General features: G+C 45.8%; 1 protein-coding gene across 1 annotated transcript in view; it reads right to left on the reverse strand.

Annotated features, from left to right (window-relative positions):
* The window catches only part of LOC115127833 (intermembrane lipid transfer protein VPS13C-like), a 184,301-nt gene that overhangs the window by 95,678 nt on the left and 65,407 nt on the right, over positions 1-23,216 (reverse strand). The window contains 5 exon segments of the mRNA XM_065016450.1: positions 1,644-1,732; positions 2,022-2,031; positions 4,884-5,181; positions 11,223-11,344; positions 22,248-22,408. Coding sequence (XP_064872522.1) covers positions 1,644-1,732; positions 2,022-2,031; positions 4,884-5,181; positions 11,223-11,344; positions 22,248-22,408 — 680 coding nt within the window.

The following is a 23,216-nucleotide window of genomic DNA, read 5'->3' on the forward strand; positions in this document are numbered from 1 at the left end:
AGTGTTGTCTCTATGTAGTGTAGTGTTGTCTCTATGTAGTGTAGTGTTGTCTCTATGTAGTGTAGTGTTGTCTCTATGTAGTGTAGTGTTGTCTCTATGTAGTGTAGTGTTGTCTCTATGTAGTGTAGTGTTGTCTCTATGTAGTGTAGTGTTGTCTCTATGTAGTGTAGTGTTGTCTCTATGTAGTGTAGTGTTGTCTCTATGTAGTGTAGTGTTGTCTCTATGTAGTGTAGTGTTGTCTCTATGTAGTGTAGTGTTGTCTCTATGTAGTGTAGTGTTGTCTCTATGTAGTGTAGTGTTGTCTCTATGTAGTGTAGTGTTGTCTCTATGTAGTGTAGTGTTGTCTCTATGTAGTGTAGTGTTGTCTCTATGTAGTGTAGTGTTGTCTCTATGTAGTGTAGTGTTGTCTCTATGTGTAGTGTTGTCTCTATGTAGTGTAGTGTTGTGTTGTCTCTATGTAGTGTAGTGTTGTCTCTATGTAGTGTAGTGTTGTCTCTATGTAGTGTAGTGTTGTCTCTATGTAGTGTAGTGTAGTGTTGTCTCTATGTAGTGTAGTGTTGTCTCTATGTAGTGTAGTGTTGTCTCTATGTAGTGTAGTGTTGTCTCTATGTAGTGTAGTGTTGTCTCTATGTAGTGTAGTGTTGTCTCTATGTAGTGTAGTGTTGTCTCTCTTTATGTAGTGTTGTCTCTATGTGTGTAGTGTTGTCTCTATGTAGTGTAGTGTTGTCTCTATGTAGTGTAGTGTTGTCTCTATGTAGTGTAGTGTTGTCTCTATGTAGTGTAGTGTTGTCTCTATGTAGTGTAGTGTTGTCTCTATGTAGTGTAGTGTTGTCTCTATGTAGTGTAGTGTTGTCTCTATGTAGTGTAGTGTTGTCTCTATGTAGTGTAGTGTTGTCTCTATGTAGTGTAGTGTAGTGTAGTGTTGTCTCTATGTAGTGTAGTGTTGTCTCTATGTAGTGTAGTGTTGTCTCTATGTAGTGTAGTGTTGTCTCTATGTAGTGTAGTGTTGTCTCTATGTAGTGTAGTGTTGTCTCTATGTAGTGTAGTGTAGTGTTGTCTCTATGTAGTGTAGTGTTGTCTCTATGTAGTGTAGTGTTGTCTCTATGTAGTGTAGTGTTGTCTCTATGTATGTGTAGTGTTGTCTCTATGTAGTGTATTTATTTATTTTAATCCCAGTGTTGTCTCTATGTAGTGTATGTGTTTCTATGTTAAATAAAGTTTGTCAGACTCTATTGTAGTGTAGTGTTGTTCTTATGTAGTGTAGTGTTGTCTCTATCTAGTGTAGTGTTGTCACAGCCAGCGTCTATGTAGTGTAGTGTTGTCTCTATGTAGTGTAAGTGTTGTCTCTATGTAGTGTAGTGTTGTCTCCATGATCTTTATGTGTTGTCTGTGTTGTCTCTATGTAGTGTTGTGTTGTCTCTATGTATGTTAGTGTAGTGTTGTCTCTCTTGTCGTGATGTGTGTTCTGTCCTATATTTATATTGTATTTATTTATTTTAATCCCAGGCCCCGTCCCCGCAGGAGGCCTTTTGCCTTTGGCAGGCCGTGTCATCGTAAATAAGAATATGTTCTTAACTGACTTTCCAAAATCAGTTAAATAAAGGTTAAATAAAGGTTAAATAAAATAAAACAGACTTTCCTACCTTGTTCTTGCTGAAGATGTTCTTTTTCTTGAAGGAGAAGAGGACGACGTCCCTGAGATATCTGATGCTGTAAGGCGGGTGGTTTGATCCTAGGAGTGACGTCTTCATGTTATCTCAGTGTTACTACCTCCAGTAGATATCTGATGCTAAGGCTGGTCAGAACCCTGGTGACGTCTTATTTATCTCAGTGTTACTACCTCCAGTAGATAGCTGGGCTGAACACAGCCAGCTGTCTTCATGTTAGGCTCCATGCACCTCCAGTAGATATCTGATGCTGTACGCTCAGGTCCACGCTTCAGTTATCTCAGGTTACCGAGATCGCTGTAAGGCAGGTGACAGGTCTAGGGTTAGATCCTAGGTGAATGTTATCTCACTTACCTCCATGATCCTGGGCAGGGTACGGTCTTAGGGTTAGATCCTCCGTGACTGTCTTCATGTTATCTCGTGTTACTACCTCCAGGATATTTAACCAGGTCTACCATCTCCATGATCTCAGTGTTACCTCCAGTAGATATCTGATGCTGTAAGGCAGGGTACAGTCTGCCTAGCCTAGTGACTGTCTTCATGTTATCTCCTGGAGCTCTGATGCTGAACTCAGGTCTGGGTTAGCCCTGGAGAGATGGATTAATGGGGTAGAAACAGTTTTTTGCAATGAAAATGTATCTGTTAGGAAAGGTCTAGGGTTATCTTAGTGACATCTTCATGTTTAGGTTATCTCAGTGTTACCCTCCAGTAGATATCTGATGCTGTAAGGCAGGGTACAGGTCTAGGTTAGATCCTAGGGTGACTGTCTTCATGTTATCTCAGTGTTACTAGGTTATGCTGTAAGGCAGGGTCTAGATCCTAGCCTAGTGACTGTCTTCATGTTATCTCAGTGTTACTACCTCCAGTAGATATCTGATGCTGTAAGGCAGGGTACAGGTCTAGGGTTAGATCCTAGCCTAGTGACTGTCTTCATGTTATCTCAGTGTTACTACCTCCAGTAGATATCTGATGCTGTAAGGCAGGGTACAGGTCTAGGGTTAGATCCTAGCCTAGTGACTGTCTTCATGTTATCTCAGTGTTACTACCTCCAGTAGATATCTGATGCTGTAAGGCAGGGTACAGGTCTAGGGTTAGCCTATCCTAGTTATGCTAGTGACTGTCTACAGGTCTAGGGTTAGATCCTAGTTATGACTGTCTTCATGTTATCTCAGTGTTACTACCTCCAGTAGATATCTGATGCTGTAAGGCAGGGTACAGGTCTAGGGTTAGATCCTAGCCTAGTGACCTCTTCATGTTATCTGTCTTCATAGTTATCAGGGTACAGGTCTAGTTACTACCTCCATGTTAGTGTTACTACCTCTGATGCTGTAAGGCAGGGTACAGGTCTAGGGTTAGATCCTAGCCTAGTGACTGTCTTCATGTTATCTCAGTGTTACTACCTCCAGTAGATATCTGATGCTGTAAGGCAGGGTACAGGTCTAGGGTTAGATCCTAGCCTAGTGACTGTCTTCATGTTATCTCAGTGTTACTACCTCCAGTAGATAGCTGTAAGGCAGGGTACAGGTCTAGGGGTTAGATCCTAGCCTAGTGACTGTCTTCATGTTATCTCAGTGTTACTACCTCCAGTAGATATCTGATGCTGTAAGGCAGGGTACAGGTCTAGGGTTAGATCCTAGCCTAGTGACTGTCTTCATGTTATCTCAGTGTTACTACCTCCAGTAGATAGCTGTAAGGCAGGGTACAGGTCTAGGGTTAGATCCTAGCCTAGTGACTGTCTTCATGTTATCTCAGTGTTACTACCTCCAGTAGATATCTGATGCTGTAAGGCAGGGTACAGGTCTAGGGTTAGATCCTAGCCTAGTGACTGTCTTCATGTTATCTCAGTGTTACTACCTCCAGTAGATATCTGATGCTGTAAGGCAGGGTACAGGTCTAGGCAGGTTATCTCTCAGTCTAGGGTTAGATCCTAGCCTAGTGACTGTCTTCATGTTATCTCAGTGTTACTACCTCCAGTAGATATCTGATGCTGTAAGGCAGGGTACAGGTCTAGGGTTAGATCCTAGCCTAGTGACCTTCATGTTATCTCAGTGTTACTACCTCCAGTAGATATCTGATGCTGTAAGGCAGGGTCTTCAGCCTGTTATCTCAGTGTTACTACCTCCAGTAGATATCTGATGCTGTAAGGCAGGGTACAGGTCTAGGGTTAGATCCTAGCCTAGTGACTGTCTTCATGTTATCTCAGTGTTACTACCTCCAGTAGATATCTGATGCTGTAAGGCAGGGTACAGGTCTAGGGTTAGATTAGATGACTGTCTTCATGTTATCTCAGTGTTACTACCTCCAGTAGATAGCTGTCTTCATGTTATGTTATCTCAGTGTTACTACCTCCAGTAGATATCTGATGCTGTAAGGCAGGGTACAGGTCTAGGGTTAGATCCTAGCCTAGTGACTGTCTTCATGTTATCTCAGTGTTACTACCTCCAGTAGATATCTGATGCTGTAAGGCAGGGTACAGGTCTAGGGTTAGATCTAGCCTAGTGACTGTCCTGTTATCTCAGTGACCTCCAGTCTTCATGTTATCTCAGTGTTACTACCTCCAGTAGATATCTGATGCTGTTATCTCAGTGTTACTAGGATAGTGTAAGGCAGGGTACAGGTCTAGGGTTAGATCCTAGCCTAGTGACTGTCTTCATGTTATCTCAGTGTTACTACCTCCAGTGATGCTGTAAGGCTTCTATGATTATGTCTTCAGTGTTACTACCTCCAGTAGATATCTGATGCTGTCTATGCAGTAGATATCTGATGCTGTAAGGCAGGGTACAGGTCAGGGTACAGGTCTAGGGTTAGATCCTAGCCTAGTGACTGTCTTCATGTTATCTCAGTGTTACTACCTCCAGTAGATATCTGATGCTGTAAGGCTGTCTTCAGGTGTTACTAGGATCTAGGGGTTAGAGATCCTAGCCTAGTGACTGTCTTCATGTTATCTCAGTGTTACTACCTCCAGTAGATATCTGATGCTGTAAGGCAGGGTGGTCTAGGGTTAGATCCTAGCAGTGACTGTCTTCATGTTATCTCAGGTCTACCTCCAGTAGGTTAGAGGGTCAGGTCTAGGGTTAGATCCTAGTGACTGTCTTCATGTTATCTCAGTGTTACTACCTCCAGTAGATATCTGATGCTGTAAGGCAGGGTACAGGTCTAGGGTTAGATCCTAGCCTAGTGACTGTCTTCATGTTTAGGTTATCTCAGTGTTACTACCTCCAGTAGATATCTGATGCTGTAAGGCAGAAGGTTCCGGAGGGTCACAGCTGGGTGGAGGTGGATGACGTAGGCAGGGTCCCAGTCGTCCTCTCGCTGGGAGGAAATGAAGGACAGATGATCTGGTGTGGCCAAGGTGGTCACCTGGAGGGGCAGGAAGCTGCTGTCTGCCGACGGACACTGGAGAAGGGACCGCACCTCAGAGCTCAGGTGGACCTGCTCCTTCCAGGCGATACAGGTAGACGACGGGCCGTACTGGCCCTCCAGGCGCCCGGCTGGCTGGAGGAAGAGCTGACACCTATAGAGGGAGAAGAGACGAGGAGGCCACATGTAACCACATATAACGAAGAGACCACATTTAACCACATATAACTAACAATCTAGTTGAACATAACCCTAGCTGACATCTATAGAGGGAGAAGAGAGGAATGAAACAAGGTAAGGACAGGGGAGTCTGTACAAAAGTCTCAGAACATTTGTTTAAAGTTCTAGAACATTTGTTTAAAGTTCTAGAACATTTGTTTAAAGTTCTAGAACATTTGTTTAAAGTCTCAGAACATTTGTTTAAAGTTCTAGAACATTTGTTTAAAGTTCTAGAACATTTGTTTAAAGTTCTAGAACATTTTTTAACCCCTGTAAGTCTAAGCGGTTGAGAATCGCTAAGCTAACATATGGAATTGTTTTAAGATGGTTCAAACTATGGATCATTTAACTATTTGATTTAGAATTTTAGGACCCTTTTTAGATATCTCGTACAACGCTGTGTACTTCTCCCTTCACAGAACAGCGCAAACTGTCTCTAGCCAGAATAGAAAGAGAAGTGGGAAGCCCCGGTGCACAACTGAGCAAGAGGAGAAGTACATTAGAGTGTCACGTTTGAGAAACAGACGCATCACAAGTCCTCAACTGGCAACTTCATTAAATAGTACCCGCAAAACACCGGTCTCAACGTCAACAGAGAAGAGGCGACTCCAAGATGCTGGCCTTCTAGGCATGGTTCCTCTGTACAGTCTCAACGTCAACAGTGAAGAGGAGACTCCGGGATGCTGACCTTCTAAGGCAGAGTTCCTCTGTCCAGTCTCAACGTCAACAGTGAAGAGGAGACTCCGGGATGCTGACCTTCTAAGGCAGAGTTCCTCTGTCCAGTCTCAACGTCAACAGTGAAGAGGAGACGTCAAGGCAGAGTTCCTCTGTCCAGTCTCATAGTGAAGAGGAGACTCCGGGATGCTGACAGAGTTCTTGTCTAAACGTCAACAGCAGAGTTCCTCTGTCCAGTCTCAACGTCAACAGTGAAGAGGAGACTCCGGGATGCTGACCTTCTAAGGCAGAGTTCCTCTGTCCAGTCTCAACGTCAACAGTGAAGAGGAGACTCCGGGATGTTGGCCTTCTAGGCAGAGTTCCTCTGTCCAGTCTCAACGTCAACAGTGAAGAGGCGACTCCGGGATGTTGGCCTTCTAGGCAGAGTTCCTCTGTCCAGTCTCAACGTCAACAGTGAAGAGGCGACTCCGGGATGCTGGCCTTCTAGGCAGAGTTCCTCTGTCCAGTGTCAGAGTACTTTTGCCCAACTTAATCTTTCCTTTTTATTGGCCAGTCTGAGATTTGGCTTTTTCTTTGCATGCCGGAGTCGCCTCTTCACTGTTGACGTTGAGACTGCTGTTCTGTGAAGGGAGTACTACACAGCGTTGTACGAGATCTTCAGTTTCTTGGCAATTTCTCTCATGGAATAACCTTCATTTCTCAGAAGAAGAATAGACTGACAAGTTTCAGAAGAAAGGTCTTTGTTTCTGGCCATTTTGAGCCTGTAATCAAACCCCCAAATGCTGATGCTCCAGATACTTTCAACTAATTTGTAGCACAAACAGTTCAGACGCTACAAACAAAGAGGTTGTCACGTCAACGGTACCGACTTCAGACGAGTCATAGAGCAACACGGAGAACACCGTTGTGTTCGTGAGAGTCTACCCTTTCCATAAAATATGGTTGTGTTCGTGAGAGTCTACCCATTCCATAAAATATGGTTATAGTTTGTATGTCAAACCGTTCGGATGCTAAGTAAGTTGGTGTTTTTCGGGATTTCTAATGGTCTGACAAAACACCTCTCTACCTCTGCCATAATTCAACGCAGATGCGGAAACTGCAGTGAATGCAGTGGATTGATACTGAAACGCGACACTAGTGAATTGATACTGAAACGCGACACTAGTGAATGCAGTGGATTGATACTGAAACGCGACACTAGTGAATGCAGTGGTATGATACTGAAACGTGACACTAGTGAATGCAGTGGATTGATACTGAAACGCGACACTAGCGAATGCAGTGGATTGATACTGAAACGCGACACTAGCGAATGCAGTGGATTGATACTGAAACGCGACACTAGCGAATGCAGTGGATTGATACTGAAACGCGACACTAGTGAATGCAGTGGATTGATACTGAAACGCGACACTAGTGAATGCAGTGGATTGATACGGAAACGCGACACTAGTGAATGCAGTGGATTGATACTGAAACGCGACACTAGTGAATGCAGTGGATTGATACTGAAACGCGACACTAGTGAATGCAGTGGATTGATACTGAAACGCGACACTAGTGAATGCAGTGGATTGATACTGAAACGCGACACTAGTGAATGCAGTGGATTGATACTGAATGTGAATGCAGTGGATTGATACTGAAACGCGACACTAGTGAATGCAGTGGTATGATACTGAAACGCGACACTAGTGAATGCAGTGGATTGATACTGAAACGCGACACTAGTGAATGCAGTGGTATGATACTGAAACGCGACACTAGTGAATGCAGTGGATTGATACTGAAACGCGACACTAGTGAATGCAGTGGATTGATACTGAAACGCGACACTAGTGAATGCAGTGGATTGATACTGAAACGCGACACTAGTGAATGCAGTGGATTGACACTGAAACACGACACTAGCGAATGCAGTGGATTGATACTGAAACGCGACACTAGTGAATTGATACTGAAACGCGACACTAGTGAATGCAGTGGATTGATACTGAAACGCGACACTAGTGAATGCAGTGGATTGATACTGAAACGCGACACTAGTGAATGCAGTGGATTGATACTGAAACGCGACACTAGTGAATGCAGTGGTATGATACTGAAACGCGTCACTAGTGAATGCAGTGAATTGATACTGAAACGCGACACTAGTGAATGCAGTGGTATGATACTGAAACGCGACACTAGTGAATGCAGTGGATTGATACTGAAACGCGACACTAGTGAATGCAGTGGATTGATACTGAAACGCGACACTAGTGAATGCAGTGGTATGATACTGAAACGCGACACTAGTGAATGCAGTGGTATGATACTGTGAATGCAGTGGATTGATACGGAAACGCGACACTAGTGAATGCAGTGGATTGATACTGAAACGCGACACTAGTGAATGCAGTGGATTGATACTGAAACGCGACACTAGTGAATGCAGTGGATTGATATGGAAACGTGACACTAGGGAATGCAGTGCATTGATACGCATCCAATGCAATAAAAACATCTCTAAGTTAAACTGTCGGATTTTGAAGGGGAATCTTTTGTTATGCAACTTATATTGACAAACCGGTGGGTCTAGGGGGTTAATACTTGTTTAAAGCACTAGAATACGTGTTTGAAAGCACTAGAACACTTGTTGAAAGCACTAGAACACTTGTTGAAAGCACTAGAACACTTGTTGAAAGCACTAGAACACTTGTTGAAAGCACTAGAACACTTGTTGAAAGCACTAGAACACTTGTTGAAAGCACTAGAACACTTGTTGAAAGCACTAGAACACTTGTTGAAAGCACTAGAACACTTGTTGAAAGCACTAGAACACTTGTTGAAAGCACTAGAACACTGTTTGAAAGCACTAGAACACTTGTTGAAAGCACTAGAACACTTGTTGAAAGCACTAGAACACTTGTTGAAAGCACTAGAACACTGTTTGAAAGCACTAGAATACTTGTTGAAAGCACTAGAATACTTGTTGAAAGCACTAGAATATTTATGGTGCCACTCTCTCGAACGTGGTCCTTCGAGCCGGATAACAGATACTGAGATTGAGCAAGGGGACACCTGGATCTCCCAAGCTACCCAGCTCATCACACATCAACCTCTTCATTTCCTGTTTATGATTAGCATCTCATAAATAGTATCCTTTGTCTGTACACTGCGATCACCGGCCTTTGAGAAGCTATGTTGAAATAGAGCTGTCCATTCATACGATAAGTAACCAATATAATTATGTGAAATTGTTCTTCGAGTACATTTGCGACGTGCGACATGCGGCTCACACGTGCAAACACTCCGGTAAGAGTGTATCTCGCTTCCTACGATGATAAGTAGCAAATATAATTATGGCAATTCACGGAGAAGTTACGAGAACACTCGTTGGTGGACACAAGTACGAGTGCCTGGTGTCATAAACGTGTGCTGTCTGAGGAGGACAGCAACAACTACACAGTTCCTCCTACTGTTCAGGAGAAGTGGTCTTACCAGGTGAAACTGAATCAAAATGAATTACCCTTATTTTAACTGATAGGTTGACTGAGAAAAACATTTACAGAAACAGGAAGTGTGTTAAATGTTGTGTAACGTGCACCAAAATGGCCCCTGGTAAATACACGCTGTGTTACACCCTGTATAAAAGGTCTCTGTGTAAGGTACCTCTCTAAGGTTTCTGTGTAAGATCCCTCTCTAAAGACCTGCACGAGACCAGGGAATCCAACATGGTTATTACCTGGACGAGTCCAGGGCTACCAACATGGTTATTACCTGGACGAGTCCAGGGCTACCAACATGGTTATTACCTGGACGAGTCCAGGGCTACCAACATGGTTATTATCTGGACGAGTCCAGGGCTACCAACATGGTTATTATCTGGACGAGTCCAGGGCTACCAACATGGTTATTATCTGGACGAGTCCAGGGCTACCAACATGGTTATTACCTGGACGAGTCCAGGGCTACCAACATGGTTATTATCTGGACGAGTCCAGGGCTACCAACATGGTTATTACCTGGACGAGTCCAGAGCTACCAACATGGTTATTATCTGGACGAGTCCAGGGCTACCAACATGGTTATTACCTGGACGAGTCCAGGGCTACCAACATGGTTATTATCTGGACGAGTCCAGGGCTACCAACATGGTTATTATCTGGACGAGTCCAGGGCTACCAACATGGTTATTATCTGGACGAGTCCAGGGCTACCAACATGGTTATTATCTGGACGAGTCCAGGGCTACCAACATGGTTATTACCTGGACGAGTCCAGGGCTACCAACATGGTTATTATCTGGACGAGTCCAGGGCTACCAACATGGTTATTATCTGGACGAGTCCAGGGCTACCAACATGGTTATTACCTGGACGAGTCCAGAGCTACCAACATGGTTATTATTTGGACGAGTCCAGGGCTACCAACATGGTTATTACCTGTCCTACCAACATGGTTATTACCTGGACGAGTCCAGGGCTACCAACATGGTTATTATCTGGACGAGTCCAGGGCTACCAACATGGTTATTATCTGGACGAGTCCAGGGCTACCAACATGGTTATTATCTGGACGAGTCCAGGGCTACCAACATGGTTATTACCTGGACGAGTCCAGGGCTACCAACATGGTTATTACCTGGACGAGTCCAGGGCTACCAACATGGTTATTACCTGTCCTACCAACATGGTTATTACCTGGACGAGTCCAGGGCTACCAACATGGTTATTACCTGTCCTACCAACATCAGTATTACCTGTAGGAGTCCAGGGCTACCAACATGGTTATTACCTGTCCTACCAACATGGTTATTACCTGTCCTACCAACATGGTTATTACCTGTAGGAGTCCAGGGCTACCGACATGGTTATTACCTGTCCTACCAACATGGTTATTACCTGTAGGAGTCCAGGGCTACCAACATGGTTATTACCTGTCCTACCAACATGGTTATTACCTGTAGGAGTCCAGGGCTACCAACATGGTTATTACCTGTCCTACCAACATGGTTATTACCTGTCCTACCAACATGGTTATTACCTGTCCTACCAACATGGTTATTACCTGTAGGAGTCCAGGGCTACCGACATGGTTATTACCTGTCCTATCAACATGGTTATTACCTGTCCTACCAACATGGTTATTACCTGTAGGAGTCCAGGGCTACCAACATGGTTATTACCTGTCCTACCGACATGGTTATTACCTGTCCTACCAACATGGTTATTACCTGTCCTATCAACATGGTTATTACCTGTAGGAGTCCAGGGCTACCAACATGGTTATTACCTGTCCTACCAACAGGGTTATTACCTGTAGGAGTCCAGGGCTACATCAGACTCTTTCTCGGGCTCTGCCAGTCCTATATTAACCATCCCTCTGGATTTGGGGCAGTACTTCAGGATGGTAAACGGCACTGAGAAATGGTTCTGGATCTGAAACACAACCAGGATGGTAAAACGGCACTGAGAAATGGTTCTGGATCTGAAACAAAACCAGGATGGTAAACGGCACTGAGAAATGGTTCTGGATCTGAAACACAACCAGGATGGTAAACGACACTGAGAAATGGTTCTGGATCTGAAACAAAACCAGGATGGTAAACGGCACTGAGAAATGGTTCTGGATCTGAAACACACAACCAGGATGGTAAACGACACTGAGAAATGGTTCTGGATCTGAAACAAAACCAGGATGGTAAACGGCACTGAGAAATGGTTCTGGATCTGAAACAAAACCAGGATGGTAAACGGCACTGAGAAATGGTTCTGGATCTGAAACACAAAACCAGGATGGTAAACGGCACTGACAAATGGTTCTGGATCTGAAACACAAAACCAGGATGGTAAACGGCACTGAGAAATGGTTCTGGATCTGAAACACACAACCAGGATGGTAAACGGCACTGCGAAATGGTTCTGGATCTGAAACACAAAACCAGGATGGTAAACGGCACTGAGAAATGGTTCTGGATCTGAAACACAAAACCAGGATGGTAAACGACACTGAGAAATGGTTCTGGATCTGAAACACACAACCAGGATGGTAAACGACACTGAGAAATGGTTCTGGATCTGAAACACAAAACCAGGATGGTAAACGACACTGAGAAATGGTTCTGGATCTGAAACACAACCAGGATGGTAAACGACACTGAGAAATGGTTCTGGATCTGAAACACAAAACCAGGATGGTAAACGGCACTGAGAAATGGTTCTGGATCTGAAACACAACCAGGATGGTAAACGACACTGAGAAATGGTTCTGGATCTGAAACACACAACCAGGATGGTAAACGGCACTGAGAAATGGTTCTGGATCTGAAACACAACCAGGATGGTAAACGGCACTGAGAAATGGTTCTGGATCTGAAACACAACCAGGATGGTAAACGGCACTGAGAAATGGTTCTGGATCTGAAACAAAACCAGGATGGTAAACGGCACTGAGAAATGGTTCTGGATCTGAAACACACAACCAGGATGGTAAACGACACTGAGAAATGGTTCTGGATCTGAAACACACAACCAGGATGGTAAACGGCACTGCGAAATGGTTCTGGATCTGAAACACAAAACCAGGGTGGTAAACGGCACTGAGAAATGGTTCTGGATCTGAAACACAAAACCAGGATGGTAAACGACACTGAGAAATGGTTCTGGATCTGAAACACAACCAGGATGGTAAACGGCACTGAGAAATGGTTCTGGATCTGAAACACAACCAGGATGGTAAACGACACTGAGAAATGGTTCTGGATCTGAAACACAAAACCAGGATGGTAAACGGCACTGAGAAATGGTTCTGGATCTGAAACACACAACCAGGATGGTAAACGGAACTGAGAAATGGTTCTGGATCTGAAACACAACCAGGTTGAAAAACAGTCAGTTAAGGACGACATCATCCTTTTTCTTGACTCAACAGAAACAAAAACACAGATTTTACTGGAATTGAAAAGTGCTGAATAAATCAAATGTATTTTAATATCAGCTGCGTTCATGTTGCTAGTCCACAAGACTTGTTACTCTGGAGGACATCTCCATAGAGAGTGATAGAGGACAGCTCCATAGAGAGTGATGGAGGACAGCTCCATAGAGAGTGATGGAGGACAGCTCCATAGAGAGAGTGATAGAGGACAGCTCCATAGAGAGTGATAGAGGACAGCTCCATAGAGAGTGATAGAGGACAGCTCCATAGAGAGTGATAGAGGACAGCTCCATAGAGAGTGATAGAGGACAGCTCCATAGAGAGTGATAGAGGACAGCTCCATAGAGAGTGATAGAGGACAGCTCCATAGAGAGTGATAGAGGACAGCTCCATAGAGAGTGATGGAGGACAGCTCCATAGAGAGTGATAGAGGACAGCTCCATAGAGAGAGATAGAGGACAGCTCCATAGAGAGAGAGGACAGCTCCATAGAGATAGAGGACAGCTCCATAGAGATAGAGGACAGCTCCATAGAGGACAGCTCCATAGAGAGTGATAGAGGACAGCTCCATAGAGAGTGATAGAGGACAGCTCCATAGAGAGTGATGGAGGACAGCTCCATAGAGAGTGATAGAGGACAGCTCCATAGAGAGTGATGGAAGACAGCTCCATAGAGAGAGATAGAGGACAGCTCCATAGAGAGTGATGGAGGACAGCTCCATAGAGAGTGATGGAGGACAGCTCCATAGAGAGTGATAGAGGACAGCTCCATAGAGAGTGATAGAGGACAGCTCCATAGAGAGTGATAGAGGACAGCTCCATAGAGAGTGATAGAGGACAGCTCCATAGAGAGTGATAGAGGACAGCTCCATAGAGAGTGATAGAGGACAGCTCCATAGAGAGTGATAGAGGACAGCTCCATAGAGAGTGATGGAGGACAGCTCCATAGAGAGAGATAGAGGACAGCTCCATAGAGAGAGATAGAGGACAGCTCCATAGAGAGTGATAGAGGACAGCTCCATAGAGAGTGATAGAGGACAGCTCCATAGAGAGTGATAGAGGACAGCTCCATAGAGAGTGATAGAGGACAGCTCCATAGAGAGTGATAGAGGACAGCTCCATAGAGAGTGATGGAAGACAGCTCCATAGAGAGTGATAGAGGACAGCTCCATAGACAGTGTGATGGAAGACAGCGCCATAGAGAGAGATAGAGGACAGCTCCATAGAGAGTGATGGAGGACAGCTCCATAGAGAGTGATGGAGGACAGCTCCATAGAGAGAGTGATAGAGGACAGCTCCATAGAGAGAGATAGAGGACAGCTCCATAGAGAGTGATAGAGGACAGCTCCATAGAGAGTGATAGAGGACAGCTCCATAGAGAGAGATAGAGGACAGCTCCATAGAGAGTGATAGAGGACAGCTCCATAGAGAGTGATAGAGGACAGCTCCATAGAGAGTGATAGAGGACAGCTCCATAGAGAGAGTGATAGAGGACAGCTCCATAGAGAGTGATAGAGGACAGCTCCATAGAGAGTGATAGAGGACAGCTCCATAGAGAGTGATAGAGGACAGCTCCATAGAGAGTGATAGAGGACAGCTCCATAGAGAGTGATAGAGGACAGCTCCATAGAGAGTGATAGAGGACAGCTCCATAGAGAGAGTGATAGAGGACAGCTCCATAGAGAGAGAGTGATGGAGGACAGCTCCATAGAGAGTGATAGAGGACAGCTCCATAGAGAGTGATGGAGGACAGCTCCATAGAGAGTGATAGAGGACAGCTCCATAGAGAGAGAGTGATGGAGGACAGCTCCATAGAGAGAGTGATGTAGGACAGCTCCATAGAGAGTGATAGAGGACAGCTCCATAGAGAGAGATAGAGGACAGCTCCATAGAGAGTGATAGAGGACAGCTCCATAGAGAGTGATAGAGGACAGCTCCATAGAGAGTGATGGAGGACAGCTCCATAGAGAGTGATGGAGGACAGCTCCATAGAGAGTGATGGAGGACAGCTCCATAGAGAGTGATAGAGGACAGCTCCATAGAGAGTGATAGAGGACAGCTCCATAGAGAGAGTGATAGAGGACAGCTCCACAGAGAGTGATAGAGGACAGCTCCACAGAGAGTGATAGAGGACAGCTCCATAGACAGTGTGATGGAAGACAGCTCCATAGAGAGTGATAGAGGACAGCTCCATAGAGAGTGATGGAGGACAGCTCCATAGAGAGTGATGGAGGACAGCTCCATAGAGAGTGATGGAGGACAGCTCCATAGAGAGTGATGGAGGACAGCTCCATAGAGAGTGATAGAGGACAGCTCCACAGAGAGTGATAGAGGACAGCTCCATAGAGAGTGATAGAGGACAGCTCCATAGAGAGTGATAGAGGACAGCTCCATAGAAGAGATAGAGGACAGCTCCATAGAGAGAATATAGAGGACAGCTCCATAGAGAGAGTGATAGAGGACAGCTCCATAGAAGTGATAGAGGACAGCTCCATAGAGAGAGATAGAGGACAGCTCCATTTGATAGAGGACAGCTCCATAGAGAGAGATAGAGGACAGCTCCATAGAGAGATAGACAGCTCCATAGAGAGTGTGATGGAGGACAGCTCCATAGAGAGTGATGATGGAGGACAGCTCCATAGAGAGTGTGATGGAGGACAGCTCCATAGAGTGAGTGATGGAGGACAGCTCCATAAATGGAGGACAGCTCCATGTGATGGAGGACAGCTCCATAGAATAACAGCTCCATAGAAAGTGATGGAGGACAGCTCCATAGAGAGAGATGGAGGACAGCTCCATAGAGAGTGATAGAGGACAGCTCCATAGAAGAGATAACATTAAAAGAGTGATAGAGGACAGCTCTATAGAGAGTGATAGAGGACAGCTCCATAGAGAGTGATAGAGGACAGCTCCATAGAGAGTGATAGAGGACAGCTCCATAGAGAGTGATAGAGGACAGCTCCATAGAGAGAGATAGAGGACAGCTCCATAGAGAGTGGGTGATGGAGGACAGCTCCATAGAGAGTGATAGAGGACAGCTCCATAGAGAGTGAGTGATGGAGGACAGCTCCATAGAGAGTGAGTGATGGAGGACAGCTCCATAGAGAGTGATGGAGGACAGCTCCATAGAGAGAGTGATGGAGGACAGCTCCATAGAGAGTGATAGAGGACAGCTCCATAGAGAGTGATAGAGGACAGCTCCATAGAGAGAGTGATAGAGGACAGCTCCATAGAGAGTGATAGAGGACAGCTCCATAGAGAGTGATGGAGGACAGCTCCATAGAGAGTGATGGAGGACAGCTCCATAGAGAGTGATGGAGGACAGCTCCATAGAGAGAGATAGAGGACAGCTCCATAGAGAGTGATAGAGGACAGCTCCATAGAGAGTGATAGAGGACAGCTCCATAGAGAGAGTGATAGAGGACAGCTCCATAGAGAGTGATAGGACAGCTCCATAGAGTGATGTTCCATAGAGAGAGTGATGTAGGACAGCTCCATAGAGAGGTAGAGGACAGCTCCAGGAGTGATAGAGGACAGCTCCATAGAGAGTGATAGAGGACAGCTCCATAGACAGTGATAGAGGACAGCTCCATAGAGTAGGACAGCTCCATAGAGAGTGATAGAGGACAGCTCCATAGAGAGAGATAGAGGACAGCTCCATAGAGAGTTAGAGTGCTCCATGGGAGTGATAGAGGACAGCTCCATAGAGTGATAGTGGTTCCATAGACAGTGTGATGGAAGACAGCTCCATAGAGAGTGAGCAGGACAGCTCCATAGAGAGTGATGGAGGACAGCTCCATAGAGAGTGATAGAGGACAGCTCCATAGAGAGTGATGGAAGACAGCTCCATAGAGAGTGATAGAGGACAGCTCCATAGAGAGAGATAGAGGACAGCTCCATAGAGAGTGATGGAGGACAGCTCCATAGAGAGTGATAGAGGACAGCTCCATAGAGAGTGATGGAGGACAGCTCCATAGAGAGTGATAGGACAGCTCCATAGAGAGAGATGAGGACAGCTCCAGAGAGTGATAGAGGACAGCTCCATAGAGATAGAGGTCCATAGAGAGAGATAGAGGACAGCTCCATAGAGAGTGATAGAGGACAGCTCCATAGAGGTGATAGAGGACAGCTCCATAGAGAGTGATAGAGGACAGCTCCATAGAGAGAGTGATAGAGGACTCCATAGAGGTGATAGAGGACAGCTCCATAGAGAGTGATAGAGGACAGCTCCAGAGTGATAGAGGACAGCTCCATAGAGAGTTAGAGGACAGCTCCATAGAGAGAGATAGAGGACAGCTCCATAGAGAGGATAGAGGACAGCTCCATAGAGAGTGATAGAGGACAGCTCCATAGAGAGAGTGATAGAGGACAGCTCCATAGAGAGAGAGTGATGGAGGACAGCTCCATAGAGAGTAGAGGACAGCTCCATAGAGAGTGATGGAGGACAGCTCCATAGAGAGTAGATAGAGGACAGCTCCATGGACTAGTATAGAGGTAGTCCATAGAGAGGTGAGAGGACAGCTCCATAGAGAGTGATGGAGGACAGCTCCATAGAGAGAGTGATGTAGTGGTCCATAGAGAGATGAGGACAGCTCCATAGAGAGTGATAGAGGACAGCTCCATAGAGTGATGGAGGACAGCTCCATAGAGAGTGATAGAGGACAGCTCCATAGAGAGAGTGATAGAGGACAGCTCCATAGAGAGAGTGATAGAGGACAGCTCCATAGAGAGAGAGTGATGGAGGACAGCTCCATAGAGAGAGTGATGTAGGACAGCTCCATAGAGAGTGATAGAGGACAGCTCCATAGAGAGAGATAGAGGACAGCTCCATAGAGAGTGATAGTCCATAGAGAGGACAGCTCCATAGAGAGTGATGGAGGACAGCTCCATAGAGAGTGATGGAGGACAGCTCCATAGAGAGTGATAGAGGACAGCTCCATAGAGAGTGATAGAGGACAGCTCCATAGTGATAGAGGACAGCTCCACAGAGAACCAGAGGACAGCTCCACAGAGAGTGATAGAGGACAGCTCCATAGACAGTGTGATGGAAGACAGCTCCATAGAGAGGATAGAGGACAGCTCCATAGAGAGTGATAGAGGACAGCTCCATAGAGTGATGAGGACAGCTCCATAGAGAGGATAGAGGACAGCTCCACAGAGAGTGATAGAGGACAGCTCCACAGAGAGTTAGAGGACAGCTCCATAGACAGTGTGATGGAAGACAGCTCCATAGAGAGTGATAGAGGACAGCTCCATAGAGAGTGATGGAGGACAGCTCCATAGAGAGTGATGGAGGACAGCTCCATAGAGAGTGATGGAGGAGCTCCATAGAGGATGGAGGACAGCTCCATAGAGTTAGAGTGAGTGATAGGAGGACAGCTCCACAGAGAGTGATAGAGGACAGCTCCACAGAGAGTGATAGAGGACAGCTCCAGAGAGTGATAGAGGACAGCTCCATAGAGAGTTGGACAGCTAACCATAGAGGCTCCAGTGATAGAGGACAGCTCCATAGAGAGTGATGAGGACAGCTCCATAGAGAGTGATAGAGGACAGCTCCATAGAGGTTAGAGGACAGCTCCATAGAGAGAGATAGAGGACAGCTCCAGAGAGAGATAGAGGACAGCTCCATAGAGAGTTAGTGATGGAGGACAGCTCCATAGAGAGTGAGTGATGGAGGACAGCTCCATAGAGAGTGTGATGGAGGACAGCTCCATAGAGAGTGAGTGATGGAGGACAGCTCCATAGAGAGTGATGGACAGCTCCATAGAGAGTGATGGAGGACAGCTCCATAGAGAGTGATGGAGGACAGCTCCATAGAGAGAGATAGAGGACAGTTGGAGTGATGGAGGACAGCTCCATAGAGAGAGATAGCTCCATAGAGAGTGATAGAGGACAGCTCCATAGAGAGTGATAGAGGACAGCTCCATAGAGAGCAGATAGAGGACAGCTCTTAGAGAGTGATAGAGGACAGCTCCAGCAGGATAGAGGACAGCTCCATAGAGAGTGATAGAGGACAGCTCCATAGAGAGTGATAGAGGACAGCTCCATAGAGAGTGATAGAGGACAGCTCCATAGAGAGTGAGTGATGGAGGACAGCTCCATAGAGAGTGATAGAGGACAGCTCCATAGAGAGTGAGTGATGGAGGACAGCTCCATAGAGAGTGAGTGATGGAGGACAGCTCCAGAGAGTGATGGAGGACAGCTCCATAGAGAGAGTGATGGAGGACAGCTCCATAGAGAGTGATAGAGGACAGCTCCATAGTAGTTCCATAGAGAGTAGTCTAGTGGTAGAGGACAGCTCCATAGAGAGTGATAGAGGACAGCTCCAGCAGGAGAGCTGATAGAGAGTGATGGAGGACAGCTCCATAGAGAGTGATGGAGGACAGCTCCATAGAGAGTGATGGAGGACAGCTCCATAGAGAGTGATGGAGGACAGCTCCATAGGAGTGATAGAGGACAGCTCCATAGAGAGAGAGATTGAGACAGCTCCATAGAGAGTGATAGAGGACAGCTCCATAGAGAGTGATAGAGGACAGCTCCATAGAGAGTGATAGAGGACAGCTCCAGTGAGAGTGATGTTGGACAGCTCCATAGAGAGTGATGCCTAGGACAGCTCCATAGAGAGCAGATAGAGTCCATAGTGGTCCATAGAGAGTGTTGAGGACAGCTCCATAGTGATAGCAGGAGAGTGATAGAGGACAGCTCCATAGAGAGCATAGGTAGGACAGCTCCATAGAGAGTGATGGAGGACAGCTCCATAGTGATAGTCCATAGAGAGTGATAGAGGACAGCTCCATAGAGAGTGATAGAGGACAGCTCCATAGAGAGTGATAGAGGACAGCTCCATAGAGAGTGATAGAGGACAGCTCCATAGAGAGGTGATAGAGGACAGCTCCATAGAGAGATAGAGGACAGCTCCATAGAGAGATAGAGGACAGCTCCATAGAGAGTGATAGAGACAGCTCCATAGAGAGTGATAGAGGACAGCTCCATAGAAGAGCAGGAGAGTGATGGAGGACAGCTCCATGGAGAGTGATGAGGACAGCTCCATAGAGAGTGATAGAGGACAGCTCCATAGAGAGTGATGGAAGACAGCTCCATAGAGAGTGATAGAGGACAGCTCCATAGAGAGTGATTGGAGGACAGCTCCATAGAGAGTGATGGAGGACAGCTCCAGAGAGTAGAGGACAGCTAGTGGATAGAGGACAGCTCCATAGAGAGTGATAGAGGACAGCTAACCATAGAGAGTGAGAGGACAGCTCCATAGAGAGTGATAGAGGACAGCTCCATAGAGAGTGATAGAGGACAGCTCCATAGAGAGTAGAGGACAGCTCCATAGAGAGTGATAGAGGACAGCTCCATAACCAGATGATAGAGGACAGCTCCATAGAGAGTGATAGAGGACAGCTCCATAGAGAGTGATGAGACAGCTCCATAGAGAGTAGAGGACAGCTCCATAGAGAGTGATAGTCCATAGAGAGTGATGAGACAGCTCCAGAGAGTAGAGGACAGCTAGTGATAGTTAGACAGCTCCATAGAGAGTGATGAGGACAGCTGGACAGCTCCAGAGAGTGATAGAGGACCAGCAGGTAGCCCATAGTGGTGATAGAGGACAGCTCCATAGGACTGAGTAAGGACAGCTCCATAGAGTAGCCTGGTGGACAGCTCCATAGAGAGTGATGGACAGCTCCATAGAGAGATAGAGCAGATAGTAGACAGCTCCATAGAGAGTGATGGAGACAGCTCCATAGAACCAGCAGAGTAGCTAGTGGAGGACAGCTCCATAGAGAGTGATGGAGGACAGCTCCATAGAGAGTGAGGACAGCTCCAGAGAGGATAGAGGACAGCTCCATAGAGAGTGTTGGACAGCTCCACAGAGAGTGATAGAGGACAGCTCCACAGAGAGTAACAGCTCCATAGAGGTGATAGAGGTTAGAGAGTTGGACTAGAGTGATGGAGGACAGCTCCATAGAGAGTGAGTACAGCTCCATAGGTTGAAGTTCAAATCCACAGAGCAGACAGCTCCATAGAGAGTGATAGAGGACAGCTCCATGAGACAAGGCAGTTAACCCCATGAGAGTGATAGAGGACAGCTCCATAGAGAGAGTGATAGAGGACAGCTCCATAGAGACAGCTCCATAGAAATAGAGGACAGCTCCATAAAAGAGATAAATAGAGAGAGTGATGGAGGACAGCTCCATAGAGAGTGAATGGAGGACAGCTCCATAGAGAGTGAGTGATGGAGGACAGCTCCATAGAGAGTGAGTGAAGAGGACAGCTCCATAGAGAGTTGATGGAGGACAGCTCCATAAGAGTGATGGAGGACAGCTCCATAAGGAGTGATAGGAGGACAGCTCCATAGAGATAGAGGACAGCTCCATAGAGAGTGCCCTAGAGGACAGCTCCATAGAGAGTGATGGAGGACAGCTCCATAGAGAGTGATGGAGGACAGCTCCATAGAGAGTGAGGAGGACAGCTCCATAGAGAGAGATAGAGGACAGCTCCATAGAGAGTGATAGATCCATAGAGAGTGATAGAGGACAGCTCCATAGAGAGAGGTGATAGAGGACAGCTCCATAGAGAGTGATAGAGGACTGCCCATAGAGAGTGATGTAGGACAGCTCCATAGAGAGAGTGATGTAGGACAGCTCCATAGAAGTGATAGAGGACAGCTCCATAGAGAGTGAAACGGACAGCTCCATGAGAGTGATAGAGGACAGCTCCAAGAGATTTTTTAAAGGACAGCTCCATTTATGATAGAGGACAGCTCCATAAAGAGTGATGGAGGACAGCTCCATAGAGAGTGATGGAGGAATCAGCTCCTGGAGAGTTAGAGGACAGCTCCAAGAGAGTGATAGAGGACAGCTCCATAGAGAGTAATGGAGGACAGCTCCATAATAATGGAGGACAGCTTTATAGAGAGTGATAGAGGACAGCTCCATAGAGAATAGAGGACAGCTGGAGTGATAGAGGACAGCTCCATAGAGAATAGAGGACAGCTCCATAGAAGGACAGCTCCATAGAGAGTGATAGAGGACAGCTTTCAGCTCCATAGAGAGTGATGGAGGACAGCTCCATAAGAGTGATGGAGGACAGCTCCATAGAGAGTGTGAGGACAGCTCCATAGAGAGAGAGTGATGGAGGACAGCTCCATAGAGAGAGAGTGATGGAGGACAGCTCCATAGAGAGTGATGGAGGACAGCTCCATAGAGAGTGATAGAGGACAGCTCCATAGAGAGTGATAGAGGACAGCTCCATCGAGAGAGAGTGATGGAGGACAGCTCCATAGAGAGTGATAGAGGACAGCTCCATCGAGAGAGAGTGATGGAGGACAGCTCCATAGAGAGAGAGTGATGGAGGACAGCTCCATAGAGAGTGATAGAGGACAGCTCCATAGTGATTGGCTGACCTGTAGCGGAGAACGGACGGTGATGACCTTGTTTCCCTCTGAGGCGTCAGTCTGTACCAACACGGACACGTTCTCCTGCAGCACGGGATCTCTCACGTTATACAGCCTCCTGCCAGGCTGATCCACCGCCATGTTGGAGATCTCACTGTAACCTGTAGGAGCTGTGGAGGAAACAGACCACTGGACATTGTTCCAGCTACCGACTCTATAGGAATAACATTTAAAAACATTGTTCCAGCTACTGACTCTATAGGAATAACATTTAAAAACATTGTTCCAGCTACCGACTCTATAGGAATAACATTTAAAAACATTGTTCCAGCTACTCGACTTGTAGCTACAATAACATTTAAAAACATTGTTCCAGCTACCGACTCTATAGGAATAACATTTAAAAACATTGTTCCAGCTACCGACTCTAACATTTAAAAACATTGGCTAATAGGAATAACATTTAAAAACATTGTTCCAGCTACCGACTCTATAGGAATAACATTTAAAAACATTGTTCCAGCTACCGACTCTATAGGAATAACATTTAAAAACATTGTTCCAGCATTTGACATGACTCTATAGGAATAACATTTAAAAACATTGTTCCAGCTACCGACTCTATAGGAATAACATTTAAAAACATTGTTCAGCTACCGACCTATAGGAATAACATTTAAAAACATTGTTCCAGCTACCGACTCTATAGGAATAACATTTAAAAACATTGTTCCAGCTACCGACTCAGAGGAATAACATTTAAAAACATTGAATACCGACTCTATAGGAATAACATTTAAAAACATTGTTCCAGCTACCGACTCTATATGAATAACATTTAAAACATTGTTCCAGCTACATGAACTCTATATGAATAACATTTAAAAACATTGTTCCAGCTACCGACTGTGTTAAATAACATTTAAAAACATTGTTCAGCTACTACTCCATATTTAAAAACATGAATAACATTTAAAA

Source organism: Oncorhynchus nerka, unplaced genomic scaffold, assembly GCF_034236695.1.
Source record: "Oncorhynchus nerka isolate Pitt River unplaced genomic scaffold, Oner_Uvic_2.0 unplaced_scaffold_979, whole genome shotgun sequence".
Classification (NCBI taxonomy): Eukaryota; Metazoa; Chordata; class Actinopteri; order Salmoniformes; family Salmonidae; genus Oncorhynchus; species Oncorhynchus nerka.